This window comes from Oncorhynchus masou, chromosome 18 (assembly GCF_036934945.1).
Source record: "Oncorhynchus masou masou isolate Uvic2021 chromosome 18, UVic_Omas_1.1, whole genome shotgun sequence".
NCBI classification, from domain to species: domain Eukaryota; kingdom Metazoa; phylum Chordata; class Actinopteri; order Salmoniformes; family Salmonidae; genus Oncorhynchus; species Oncorhynchus masou.
The window spans coordinates 52897360-52912850 of record NC_088229.1 but is presented as its reverse complement, the minus strand read 5'-3'; the positions used below and the strand labels follow the sequence as shown (position 1 = coordinate 52912850).

At 39.8% G+C, this 15491-nt stretch overlaps 1 protein-coding gene across 1 annotated transcript in view; it reads left to right on the top strand.

The window, feature by feature from the left end:
* LOC135504798 (LIM and SH3 domain protein 1-like) overlaps window positions 1–15453 on the top strand; it is a 31987-nt gene extending 16534 nt beyond the window's left edge. Inside the window, exons 6-7 of the mRNA XM_064923666.1 lie at window positions 13195–13292; window positions 13567–15453. Of these exons, the coding sequence (XP_064779738.1) occupies window positions 13195–13292; window positions 13567–13740 (272 nt within the window). The 3' untranslated portion in view covers window positions 13741–15453. The remainder of the gene's footprint in view (window positions 1–13194; window positions 13293–13566) is intronic.
* Window positions 15454–15491: the final 38 nt, after the last annotated feature.

Sequence of the window (15491 nt, the reverse complement as noted above, 5' to 3'; positions counted from 1 at the left end):
TCAACAAAACAAAGGAGATAATCGTGTACTTCAGGAAACAGCAGACCTCCGGAGGCTGAAGAAATGTGGCTTGTCACCTAAAACCCTCATAAACTTTTACAGATGCACAATTGAGAGCATCCTGTCGGGCTGTATCACCACCTGGTATGGCAACTGCACTGCCCACAACCACAGGGCTTTCCAGAGGGTGGTGCGGTCTGCACAATGCATCACCGGGGGCAAACTACCTGCCCTCCAGGACATCTACAACACCCAATGTCACAGGAAGGCCAAAAAGATAATCAAGGACAACAACCACCCAAGCCACTGCCTATTCACCCAGCTATCATCCAGAAGGTGAGGTCAGTATAGGTGCATCAAAGCTGGGACTGAGAGACTGAAAAACAGCTTTTATCTCAAGGCTATCAGACTGTTAAACAGCCATTACTAACACAGAGAGGCTGCTGCATTCATACAGACTTGAAATCATTGGCCACTAGTTACTTTAATAATGTTTACATGTCTTGCATTACTCATCTCATATGTATATACTGTATTTGCTTATGCTGCTCTGTCATTGCTCATCCATATATTTATACATATATATTCTTATTCCATTCCTTTACTTAGATGTGTGTGTATTAGGTAGTTGATGTGGAATTGTTAGATTGCTGCACCCTCTGAACTAGAAGTGTTTCGCTACAGTCGCAATAACATCTGCTAACCATGTGTTTGTGACCAATAAAATGTGATTTGATGATTTATCAAGGATGATCAATGGAAACAGGATGCACCTGAACTCAATTTCGAGTCTCATAGCAAAGGGTCTGAATACTTACCGTTTTGTATTTTTTATAAATGGGAAAAAATAGCTAAAAAACTGTTTTTGCTTTTTCATTATGGGGTGTTGTGTGTAGATTGATGAGATTTATTATTTTTTAAATCCATTTTAGAATAAGGCTGTAACGTAACAAAATGTGGGAAAAGGGAAGAGGTCTGAATACTTTCCGAACGTGCTGTATAATATTCCATTCAAAATTTTGCTATGAAGCATTGCAATTCATTATGTTGAGTAAAACACAGAATATTTCAGAATTTGTGTCCCGGTGTCATCATTGTTTTTCTTAATATACCCAAAGCAGCCTATGTGCCAGAATGTCTCTGCTTCTTCTTTAGAAAGCTAATTGGTTGTTAATGCAACACTGTCAAATCAAGCCAATCTTGAAATCTTTCTTTCCGCTCTTGAGCCAGCCAATATTAAGCTGGCAAGAGGGACTACAATGACTACATTTAGACAGGCAGCCCAATTCTGATCTTTGTTTCACTGATAGGTCAAAAAATACCAATCTGAAAAATAACTGATGTGAAAAGATGTAAATGTAATGTAAATGTAAAAGATCTTATGTGATTGGTCAAAAGACCAATTAGTGGAAAGAATATCAGAGTTGGGCTTTCTGTCTCAACGCAGCCTATGTAGCTAACATGGTTGAATGTAGAACCAGTCAGGTACCCAGTCTACCCAAAGAGTAGGCTTTGAATACAGTACATCCAACACAACAATAAAAGGTTTTCGTTTTAATCATTTTAACATTTTAAACAGCAACATTTTAATAATCAACATTAAAAGAAGATAAAATACAACAGTGTTATTTTCAATGTTTTCATCCTGTCAAGTTAAATGAACGGCTATTGATGATTGTACATCAATTGCAAAGAAAAAAAATGTATTTACACCTAATGTTCTCGTTGCGAAATATCCAATTAAAGACTACCTGTAGCCATCTCCCATTCAAACCTGTGTGAGAAAACGAATGGTCATAGAAGCGAATGGTCATAGAAGAAGACAGTTTAAAGGTAGACTCTGCAAAATGACGTTGCCATGAGCAGCACCAGAGATATTTAGATGAGCGAGATGCAAGACTTCGCTTTCACACGGTCAAACACAGTATCTGCGCATGTGCACGGATTCGCCTCATGCTGTTCACAGCGTGGTAGCCAAGAATCTCAAATATAAAATACATTTGTTTAACACTTTTTTGGTTACTACATAATCCCATATGCGTTATTTCATAGTTTTGAGGTATTGATTATTATTGTACCATGTAGAAAATAGTAAAAATAAAGAAAAACCCTTGAATGAGTGGGTGTGTCCAAACTCTTGACAGGTACTGTATATTTTCTTTGAAATACACTGATAAATCCAAACAATTCCGATTCATATTTCTTCAATAGGTGTTTTAATTGAGGTGAAAATAAGTGGTTTCTCTAATAGGCGTAGAGTTATAAACTGTCTTAGTCAGGGAGCCTTTGAGGACAGCGACACTGCATTACATGAATCATGGATCAATAGATTGCTTGATGAAGCCATCCAGGTTTGTGCCCTTGTACACCGGTGCTCACTGGAGTCGTACAACCCCCGTCTTTTGCCATTGGAGGCGACCTTGGCACATTTCTGCCTGTGTTTCTCCAGACGGTCGGGATGAAAGCGCCAGCCGCAGATATCACACTCTTTCAGGTTGAAGTTGGCTGATTGCAGTTTTGAAATTGCAGTAAAGGTTTCAGTAACTGCAGTCGACTGTGGCATTTTGGGTGCAGTGATTGCAGAAATAACTGCAGTGTACTGAAGCTGAACTACAGTTATACTGCACTGTAACTGCAGTTACACTGCAAAATTACTGCAGTCTTTTTTCGTAAGGGATGGAGCAGCTCACAGAAGAATGACATCGGTAGGCGGTAGGTAGGAAAGACTTTCAACTTATATCTACCAGTAAATGCTAACTAAGGCAACAGTGGGTATGCAAACCAGGTTTCAAAAAATGTTGGTCCAATTTGCGATGTGCAATTCAGTCATCATGCGCTGTTTGCATGAACATTTCTAAAGGCTTCCCCCCCAAAAAAACATCCCAATTAAGTGTTGACTGCATTGTAGTCCTATCTGATAGAATGATATAATGCTGATTTGTATCAATGGGGAGGGCATTTGCTTTGGTCAATTGAATTTTAAAGGGCAGCTACACCCTCCATAAATGTATTTTTGTATTTTTTTCCCAGACCTTAATGTATTTTTTTCCCAGACCTCAAATGGTCTGCCGATGTGGTTAAGCATTGTTGTAGACTTACAGCATAACATTTTTGAAAGTGTGATGTTGAAAGTGAAAATCTGAAAAAAATCGATGGGAAAACAGCCTTTCCTTCACACAGGACCCACTTCAACAGGCAACGTAACGGCGTTCGTCTGTTGAAGGAGAAGCGGACCAAAATGCAGCGTGGTGGTTACTCATGTTCTTTAATGAAAATGAACTAGACATGAAATAACTTAAATATACAAAACAACAAACGGACCGTGAAAACCTATACAGCCTATCTGGTGACAACAAACACAGAGACAGGAACAATCACCCTTGAAATACTCAAAAGAATATGGCTGCCTAAATATGGTTCCCAATCAGAGACAACGATAATCACCTGACTCTGATTGAGAACCGCCTCAGGCAGCCATAGACTATGCTATACACCCCCAAGACAAAACACACCACAAAAAACCCATGTCACACCCTGGCCTGACCAAATAAAGGCAGACATACACAATATACTACGACCAGGGCGTGACACACCACTACACCACTACACAGGGTCGATGGAAAGACAGCAGTCCATTCACTCTGACACAATAAGCCAGTAGGTCCAAGTCCTAAGAATACAAAAACACAACCATTAGGTTAAGCATTTCCCAATCGAAATGTTCAACTGTTACTTCCCAGTGGAAAACATTTTTTCAGGTTTAGCACACAAAGTAACCAGTGATCTAAAGTTGAAATGCAACAATGTGTCACACACATAAGTTATTTTCAAGGAGATGGCTACCAGCATGCAAACAGCAATAAAAAAACACAGTTCCACTACCTCTTGTTGAAATTTATTCTTGAAAAGGGAGAAGCTAACAAATAAGCAACAACATCCTCTTCAATAGCACCTGCTGCAGCCGCTGCAAACTAGCCTACAATAAAAGATAGCTAGCGGGACCTTGGGAAAACTAATGCCCGCTATTGTTCCCCACCGTTTTTGGGTTAGTACATTTTTTTAGACTGGCTCTATTTGAACTCTTGTTATGGGGACGATTTGACAAAATTATAATCATGGTCTTGAATTGGACTCGCATTTTTCAGGTCTCGGTCTTGACTCGGTCTTGTACCTCTCGCCCCCCTCCCGGTCTCAGTCTTGACTCGGTCTTTCCCCCCCTTTGGGTCGTGGCTCTTTTCGCTCCAGTCTTGGTCTTGAATCGGTCTCGAACACAACACTATATATACCACTATTTCATAAAAAGAAAAATCCCCACCCCCATTCCACCACTTTGACCGTAACTGATCCTACACCAGTTAGACGGCCTGGGAGGACGGGACTCTTTTCTTCAACACACTTTGTAACTCTTCTGCAGTAAAAGCATGTACACCCAAGTACTGTACTTCTCTGCAGCTGCTACCACAACATCTATTTTCTATGATTACAATGAATGAATGCTAAGAAGCCAACCTTACTGAAGCACAAATTCGTATCACTCTGTATTGGCCTAAGCCTACGTCTCACCTTTGACCCATCATCCTCTACTCTCTTCACTGCCTCAGCATACAAAACCTTCTGTTCTAGTCTGACCCTGGCAACCTCAACCTGTCTCTCTCGCACCGGGGACTTGTGATCCCCAGCAACATGAGTACACACACAATTGACACACACAGTTTTTTTCACCGATACTACACATTCCTTTATCCCATACCCTCCAGCACACTTCTCTCTCGGGAATCTCCCTCCTACACACTGCTGCAACAATGACCAAAAGCTTGGCATCTGAAACACCTTGTAGGTTCGGCACAAACGCTTTCACAGGATAACTGACATATCCTAACATCACTTTATCAGGTATAGACTGCTTCAAAACTCAAAATGACAGACAGTGTCTTCTCAGTTTCACCAAGCTCGCCTCCGGGTCGGCGTCGTACCAAACGGCGGGCATCACAGACATAGGGAATTTTCAATTTGCTCCACCTTAGCACATAACGTCACCCGAATAATCACTCCTTTTAAAGGCGCCCTGTTCCCAATTGCAATTCACAGCTCTTGGCCCTAGTCGCGTGATGTGAAGGGCCCGCTCCCACTGGACAGAAGAAACACAGAAAATTCTCACAAGTCTACTTTGAGCTACCTTAACCAATTTAACATTACCCAACTTATTATCTACCCCAGCCTCAGCCAAAACGCAGGGATGCACTTTTTCCAAAAATGTCACTCCCACTGGGCCCGAATCATCCTTTGCATGACCATCGGGGGGAGGCACGGACTCGGAGGTCTTCACCACACCTGCACCACGGGTAGTTCATCCTGACTCTCGTCAGGTTCAATTTCTGAGAAATCAGAGATGGCATAATACGGTTTGTATTTGGTGCCTTTTTTCCCCAACACACATCTTCCCACTGCACTCGGCTCTTCTCCTTCCTCCTCACTGTCCATAACCACGTCTATCCTTTCACCGAGCTCATTCCGTGCCGTCATCCCCTGTACTGCTTGCAGAACACACACTGATGGCCTTTCTCCAAAACCCATCTTCTGTTCCTTAGCCCAATTTATTAGTCAGGCAACAGTATCTCTGGCCTCTCCATGCTCCCAAAATGTGCCACAGTTGTCAGCCAGGTCTCCTCCTCGTCATCCATCCAAAAACTCCTAGCCTCTACCTCCTAGCCTCAAAGTCAAATGGAGGAACCATGTGAACAGTTACCTCGATGTCATGTGATATCTGTCATTTTTAATACTATTCTTGGATTGGAGTCACATGACTTGGACTCGAGTCTGACTTTACCTGACCGTTTATTGCAACAGTAACTATGTTTCCATCCACAATTTTAATGCGAGTAAAGTCATAACCTTGTAAAAAATTATCACGACAGCTGTGATAAAAATAGGTAGTTTCGGTACAATTTTATAAATGCCGAAAGATCATTTGTTCCTTCGACATAGTGGGATATTTTTTGTCTGTAAAATTTATTAGCGAGAAATGGTGGTGGAAATGCCTTTATGTGCAAATATTGATAAAACAACCATCATATATGAGTAGGCACATTTGCTATTCAACGCAACAGTTTTTGTGACAAAACTCATAGAGTTGAAAATGCGATGGAAACGCATTGAATTTGAGATTTTTTTACTCAGTACAGGAAAACTTAAATTATTTGTTTGCACTACGTCATCACACACAAATTTTTATCTGCAACAAGTCTATTGAATGGAAACACACCACTGGTGAGAAAATGCATATTTTAGAATTTTAGAGTATTTGCATGATAATCTGTAGCCAATTGGATGGAAAGCTAGCTACTTAGACATTTCTGTTTCATTTTTGACAAGATATATTTTAATTTAGGCCTATCATTTATTACCCTCTGACTTGGTACGATGTTTATTGTGTACATGAACGTTCGCAAGACTCATGAGGTAGAATTTCTGTTTATTTAAAGCTGCAATATATAACTTTTTGGGTGACCTGACCAAATTCACATATAAATTATAGATATGTCATTCTCATTGAAACCATGTCTAAGAAGAGCGAGATCTGTTCTATGTGCATTATTTCTATGCTTCCCGTGCTTAAGTTTAGTTTTTGCATCTTTTACTTCTCGGTTTTGTACGCCAGCTTCAAACAGCTGAAACTACAATCTTTTTGGTTATGGAAAAGATATTTCACAGTGGATTTTTTTGTTACGACACAGCCTTATTGTAAAAATGTATAAAATAAAAATATATCCTCATCAATCTACACACAATACTCAAACATTGACAAAGTGAAAACAGGTTTTTAGAAAATTTTGCAAATGTAAAAAAATTAAAAATAATACAGAAATACCTTATTTACATAAGTATTCAGACCCTTTGCTATGAGACTCGAAATTGAGCTCAGGTGCATCCTGTTTCCATTGATCATCCTTGAGATGTTTCTACAACTTGATTGGAGTCCACCTGTGGTAAATTCAATTGATTGGACATGGAAAGGCACACTCCTGTCTATATAAGGTCCCACAGTGCATGTCAGAGCAAAAACCAAGCCATGAGGTCGAAGGAATTGTCTGTAGAGCTCCGAGACAGGATTGTGTTGAGGCACAGATCTGGGGAAAGATACCAAAAAATGTCTGCATTTTTATTTAACCTTTATTTAGCTAGGCAAGTCCGTTAAGAACAACTTCTTATTTTACAATGACGGCCTACCCCGGCCAAACCCTCCCTTAACCCGGATGATACTGGGCCAATTGTGCGCCGCGCTATGGGACTCCCGATCACGGCCGGTTGTGATACAGCCTGGGATCAACCAGGGTCTGTGGTGATGCCTCTAGCGCCACTCGGGAGCCCAGTATTGAAGGTCCCCAAGAACACAGTGGCCTCCACCTTTCTTAAATGGAAGAAGTTTTGAACCACCAAGACTCTTCCTAGAGTTGGCCACCCGCCCAAACTGAGCAATCAGGGGAGAAGTGGCTTGGTCAGGGAGGTGACCAAGAACCCAAAGGTCACTCTGACAGAGCTCCAGAGTTCATCTTTGGAGAGGAAACAACCTTCCAGAAGGACAACCATCTCTGCAACACTCTACCCGTCAGGCCTTTATGGTAGAGTGGCCAGACGGAAGACACTCTTCAGTAAAAGGCACATGACAGCCCGCTTGGAGTTGTCCGAAAGGCACCTGAAGGACTCTCGAAGCATGAGAAACAAGATTCTCTGGTCTGATGAAACCAAGATTGAACTCTTTGGCCTGAATGCAAGCGTCACGTCTGGAGGAAACCTGGCACCATCACTTATGTGAAGCATGGTGGTGGCAGAATCATGCTGTGGGGATGTTTTTCAGCAGCAGGGACAGGGAGACTAGTCAGGATCGGGGGAAAGATGAATGGAGCAAAGTACAGAGAGATCCTTGATGAAGACCTGCTCCAAAGTGCTCAGGACCTCAGACTGGGCGAAGGTTCACCTTCCAACAGGACAACGACACTAAGCACACAGCCAAGACAATGCAGGAGTGGCTTTGGGACATGTCTCTGAGTGTCCTTGAGTGGCCGATCGAACATCTCTGGAGTGACCTGAAAATAGTTGTGCAGCAACACTCCCCATCCAACCTGACAGAGCTTGAGAGGATCTGCAGAGAAGAATGTGAGAAACTCCCCAAATACAGGTGTGCCAAGCTTGTAGCGTCATACCCAAGAAGACAAGGCTGTGCTCGCTGCCAAAGGTGCTTCAACAAAATACAGAGTAAAGGGTCTGAAGAGTTGATGTAAATAATTTATTTCATTTTTATTTTTATACATTTGCAAAAATCTCGATTGATGAGGGGAAAACATTATTTTATAAATTTTAGACTATCTTTGTCCTGTCTCTAGGCAGGTTTCAATTCACCCAGGTTTATTCTACAAAAGCAATGTGGCAAAAAAATATATTGTGACTTATGTAGTCTAATGGAAACGGCAGATATAGGAAAAATGTTCTAAAGATCGACAACATATTTATCCGTTCGGTGGATTTTCATTTAGTCAAACTTTATTGGGACAAATGATACTGGAAATAAATGATAACTCGTGTATAATGTACTGTGTCTGTAAAATATATATAGTATGTATAATCTGGATGTAGAAGTCTAAGTTTTGCTCTCCATTAGTTTATTCCAATTAGGGGAGGGATGGTAGGATTATGGTAAATCATTTTTTTTAAATAAAAAATATATGGGGGATTGGAAGTGATGCAGACAATTACAGTGATAGAACCCACAATCTATCTGCAATATTAAACCCCCCCCCAAAAAAAAAAATCCTGGTTAGCATAGCTAGCATACTGAAATTGGTGGTGGTAGTCAAAGTCGTTTTTAACTTCAATGCAATTGATTTGTGACGATGAAATTAACATTTGAGGTTGACATCCATACAAGCATTATAACAATAGCCTAAATGTAGGTACATTTTGCTGGGGGCAATGAGGAGACTGGATCTTTTCCCCCAGTGCGTTTCCATAGCAATTCCATTGTTTTGGCTTGAGTTCGATGGACCTCTTTACCACGTCTATGTCATAACTGATCAGTGCACCTTGAACATTCCATTTGAACCATTTGTTGGCTGACCACTAAAACTATAACACAAATCTTCTTAACAGTGGCGGTAGAAAGTGCTATCAAAGCAAATTGCTTGCAATGAAGCCTCCAGAAGTTTACAAGGAATTACTGCAGGAAAACCTGAAACTGAGGGAGAAGGAGCAGATGAATTAGGTGATCATCTGGATGATGAAAAGAAAGTCAATTAGAGGATCTGTGCTCACAACATGACCTCGGTACAGCTACTTTAGTACAGCAGAAGGCTAGACCGCATCTGCCATCCAGACTCCCTGTGCCACCGACAGCAGTTCTTTTACCCAAACTCTACCACCCCGCTCCCCTAATTTGACTAAACATAATGGACAACAACACGTAGACTTCTACTTCCAGCTTAAACATTCAGTACTATATACATTTTACAGACACAGTACATTCTACACTAGTTATCTTTTTTTTTTTACCCTTCAGCTACCCTCAGCCCCTCCCATCTATCTCTGAACACCATCCAGTTGTGATTTCTACTTGCCATACGTTTTTCGACTGTGCTCTGATGTTTCGCAAAAGTTCTGACACTTTCTATTCTCTTAGTTTCTCCAGCCGTAAATTAAAGATTAACATTTTTACTAAGAGTATTATTATATTATTGATCAAATGACTATGGCTTTTCAAGTCAGCCACCAGTGCTATTTGCAGAGTTAGCTTTAGATAAATGTTGTGATTTTTCAGCCATTATTGAACATGCGACCAAAAACAAGCTACATATGGGGCAGTACCGAAACAAGTTATCTAAGGATTCTGTCTCTTCGCATGCAAAATCTGCAGAGCTGGGATGGTTGTGTCCATGGCCAGCCCGGTCATTAGGCAGAATTAGGCGGGTTTTCCAGATGACGAGGATGGCATTTTCGGAGCTAAACTGGCCAAGACACACCTCCAACAACGACAAATTAAACCTCGCATACTTCTGCACAAAAACAATGAACATTTCTCTCAACCAGTGGCATATGAGCTTTTTAGGTGAGCGCTGATGCCGCTCTTTGATAAGCAGCTGCCACTTTTTAGAGGCGGGCGTAAAAATATTTTGCCTCTCCATTCCCAGCGCGCCTCTCCACGGTGCTGTCGGAGAGATGCATCTCTGCAGCGCTCCACCAACGTTCTGTAAAAAATAATCTAACATAAATCATATAGCAGATAGAGGATATGGTAGAAAGAGTATGTGGCCTTTTCTGTAGCCTACACGCTGAAGATAAAATGTATGACAATGTAATGAGATGGACACGTTTTACATCATGCAGGTTTCTCCGATCAAATACCCTAAACTAAATGGCACTCAATCCCCCCCTCCCCCCCCCAAAAAAATACACTGTCATGTTAACAAACAACATATCCTAAAAACAGGACAGGTCAAAGTAAAATGGACAATATCGAATGGACAACCACAACTGTTGTCGAGGAGTTTCACCCCATTGTCATGATCAGTGGTTTGAAGTTTGTATCCATCAATTTTTGACAAGCTTATCATAGTGAAAAATAAAATACTTTCGCATTTCCCGCTGTGCAAATAGGCTCGCGATAACTCCTGATACAGTTGGGTAGATGATATTCAGAGCTTAAATAGCCAAATTAATCAGTCACATGAATCAGGACTAAGAAAGCCAATACAATGGCCTGTTTTACAATCGGTGGGCTGCCCACATGGATGGGCATTCATAAAATTCCATTGTGGGCTGGCATGGTAGGCTATACCCCAGTAAGCACGAGCCAACGTTATTTGGACATTTATTTATTTTCCTGCCCAGACGTCGTTTTTTTTGTGTTTTACAAATGGTAGGCTTGCCACATAGATTGGCATTAATAAGATGCCATTTCAGGCAACACTGTGGGCAACACCTCAGTAAGCACTGACCGACGCCTTTTGGATGTTGTTTTTTTGGTGCAGTTCCAGACCGCCCTTGATTTCGACATCCACGGACATTGGTTTTTGGTCCAGTCCAGACCAAATCTGAACCAATCTTAAACGTCAATGTTTGGTTCAGATTTGGTAAGGTCTGGACTAGGGCTGTGGCGGTCACAACATTTTGTCACCCGGTGATTGTCAAGTAAGTAACTGTCGGTCACACTATAATTGACCATTAATGAACACCACATTTGGCATCTCCTGGCATCTACACATACAGTTGAAGTCGGAAGTTTACATACAGTGGGGCAAAAAAGTATTTAGTCAGCCACCAAATGTGCAAGTTCTCCCACTTAAAAAGATGAGAGAGGCCTGTAATTTTCATCATAGGTACACTTCAACTATGACAGACAAAATGAGAAAAAAATCCAGAAAATCACATTGTAGGATTTTTAATGAATTTATTTCCCAATTATGGTGGCATTATTTTATAGTATGAGGAATACTATTGAACAAAGCTGAATAAAATATAAATATTTTCTTCAAACATTTGAGGGAGTCCGCTTATACGGCTATTCTGTGTTGAGCGATTAACAAAGATAGGTATTTAACTGTTAAATTTTTTTAATTTAAAAATATATTAATTAGTATATTTGGGTTTAACCATAATATTTGTTGTAATATTTGTTTGTCTTTTCTGGTGGATGAAACAGAAATTGCAAACAGCTTATTATGGGTTGTTTTAAATACAGCAATATTTTGGAGATGATTTCATTTTCAAATAACCGAAAGTGAGACGTTGTAATTTGAATATTGGGAAAGAGGCTTTTTTTAACACAGGGTGAGCCATTTTTACAAATCTGCTGGAGAACCAGTTCAGGTTTAAGTGTAACTTTTGTATGAATGAGAGTTAGCATTTACTTCTTCTAAACCTGAAAACGTATAAATGTTGTGCTACGAAAACAGCCAAATATATCCAAATCGGACTTAAGTAACCACATTGTGGGCCTGTTACAATACATAAATCATAAATCATGGATTTGAGGAATATCCAATTTGTTAGATCAGATTTGTTGACTGTGCGCCAATCTGCTCAATGGAATGGTCTGCGTTCCATTTACTCCTTTACCGCATCTATTGTTTTTTTTAAATATAATAAATAAAATAAATAAAAATAGAGATCAACAATTTACATTCTTACATCAAAACATTACATCAAAACAGAACGCAGGTATTAATGAGAAAATATTGGAACAAACAAAAAATATATAAAAAATTTACTATTTCAGTGCAATTGTAATCACTCTGAAAAAATCTCAGAATTATGTAGGAAAATTTTATTCTTGTTATTGTTCACTAGGGCTAATGTTTTAATAAAATAGTTATATTCAATCAAAAAATGTGTAATTCTATGATATCCAAATTTGTGGCTATTGATGATATCTGCGTTTTCTGTGAAAACGGTGAGAATTTGTCTCACTTGTTCTTTGAATGTAAATTTGTGTCAGAATTTTGGGAAAGCCTTGCAAAATACTTATTTACCATTATGAACACCACCTATGTTTTTGACATGAAAGATATGTTACTATTGCAATGATAACAAGACCACTGAAATGATTGTGAATTGTGTTAATCTTGTTGCCAAATACTTCATACACAAACAAAAATACTGCATCTATTGTGGCTCACATTGTTGTACTGTGGTGATGTCACAATAGCCCAGAACTGGCAAGAGTTGATTTCACTAGCTGATGTAATTGTCATTTTGGTTTATATGATAAAAAGCTTGTGGTTTAATTATAATACAGCATATTTTGGGTTATTTTAACAGTCTGCAAATTAACCCCTAAAAGTTTGTAAGATGTGTTATAACCTGTTACATGTCAAAGAAATCTCCTTGACTTCATCATTTTGAGGTTTATATGACACAAAAAGCTTGTTAATTAAAGTACACCATATATTAAAATCAATTTATGAGCAAATTACCCTCTCAAATTATGTAGAATATCGACACAAAAAATCCCCTAAATGCTACTGTATACTATTGTGTATAATAGTTAGATCTTTTTATATTTTGCCAGACAAACAATCTAATGGTAATCACTGTAATATTTATCAATTCGAAAGGTTATCATTGTAATTGCCATACATTGTTCCTTGAATCTCCTTAGAAGAATGTGGAGTGTGCAATGTCTGATCCTGTATTCTGTGTCTGTAGATCCGCAGCCGCAGCCAGCCATCCCTCAGACATACAGCTCCCAGCCGGATCCTGTGTCTGTTCCCTCTGCTGCTGCTATACCACCACCTAGTGGAGGGGTAAGGAATAACACAGAGCAGTACATCACTGTATGATGTCATACAGTATAGTCCACTGTTCTTTGTCTTCCTCTTTGTGTGCCCTGAGCAGCAATGGTAGGAGCGTTTTTATGATTTTTTGTTGTTGTAGTGGTGATATGATCTGCTTAACTCTGTAGTGTGTGTGTGCACGTGTTTGTAGAGGTAATACCCACACAATTCTGTAGCCCTATGTTGACTAATGTGTGTGGTGTCCATGCATGGATATACAGTATGTCCCCATATCTGTCTACAGAAGCGCTACCGGGCTCTGTACAGCTACACGGCTGCCGACGCCGACGAGGTGTCTCTCCAGGAGGGCGACCTAATTGCAGACGTACAACAGATAGATGAGGGATGGATGTACGGCCGCATCGAACGCACCGGGCAACAGGGCATGCTACCTGCTAACTACGTCCAACCCCTCTGAAACCCTGGGCCTCGTTCAATTGGTTGAAACATTCAGAACACTGCAGACAGAAATGTAAGCATGGGTTGTGTTCATTAGGCACCAAAGGGAAGAAAATGGATTGAAAGAAGGTGTGACTGCCCGGACGTGTCCAATAAGAAACACTCAATTTACTTTTTCATTGCAAAGCGTTTAAAACCCTTTCTGTTGCATGTCGTAATGAACAAAACCCAGGTTGAAGGTTAGTGTCCTCTCTAGGTTGTACTTTTCTATCTGCAACGTTCAGAGTTTCACTCCACTGCTGAACTTAGTCCAGGAGAAATGGGGAGATGAAAAAAAGGGGGGGGGAATATGGGAAACAAGTCACAGCCCAAGAGAGGGAGAGGAGGGAAGAAAGAGAAAAGGAAACAACTAGTGCCATTAAGACTTGAATATTGTCTCTGACCATGTTTTTGCTCATATGGTCTATTATTCATGGTTTTTGAAAAGTCAATTGATTTAGCTAATAAAGCTTCTCACTGCCATTTTCAGTACACAGTCCACTATCGGACAGCTCAATGCCCTAATACTACTACACCTAAAAGGTTTTAAATGTCTAGGTCTTCCCTGTGGTTTATTTGTAGTGACATAACGACCCCAGTGAGGCCATACCATATTAAGCTTGCATCTATTAGGCAGTGTACAATATATAGAGTTGAATGGTGGCTGCCATACTTCCAAGTCATTCCCCAAAATGTATTAATTATTCCAAAATTTTGCATGAAGTTGGAAAGTTTAGGATCGGCTTCCAGTTGACAGTTGTACATTTTAGGACAGATATTTCTATAATTTAGAACCTAGAGGGCTTCCGTGTTAGTACTTGTTAGCAAACTGTATTTACTAACTAGTACCTGTTAGAATACCTACTGGTCTGTATCTACTGATTACAATAGTTACACTAATCAGCAGCACTTGGTTTGGGCTAGGCAGAAACAGGTGTGCACAATTATCAATCAATGGTATTTTATTAGGATCCCCATGAGCTGTTGTGAAAGCAGCAGCTACTCTTCCTGGGGTCCACACCAAACATAAAATATAACATTAAATCAACAAGAACAGAACTAATGATGTCCTAAAATAGACGTTTAAAATATATCACCGCCGTGCATACGAAAAATACTTAATTGGTGGTGTGATACGGCTTGACAGAAATGAAGAATTCAAAAATGTTACCATTCACAGGGATTCAAGGGTGTTTTATAAGTTAAAAAAATTAAATAGGTATGATTTATATTATTCTATTCTAAGTTTTGCAATGAAGAATTAAAATTCATTGGGGTAAAACTGAATATTTGAGAATTTGTCTCATTGTTTTTCTTACATACACAAAGCAGCCTATGTGCCAGAATGTCTCTGCTTCTGCTTAAGAAAGCGAACTTGACTTGAATGCAACCATGTCAAATCTAGCCAATCTTGCAAGCGTTCTTTGAAATCTTGTGCCAGCCAATGTGTAGCTGTCAAGAGGGACTACTTCAATAGCTGCATTTTGACAGTCAGCCCAATTCTGATCTTTTTTTCACTTAATTGGCCGTTCAATTAGAATTGGGCTGCCTGTCTAATCACAGCCTATGTAGCTAGCATTGTTGAGGTACCCAGTCGAACCAAAGAGTAGGCTTTGAATAGAGCATATCCAACAATATTTTAAGTCAGCAACATTTTATTAATCAACATTAAAAAGAAAATACAACAACCTTATTTTCCTGTTTTCATTTTGTCAAGTTAAAATGAGCTAC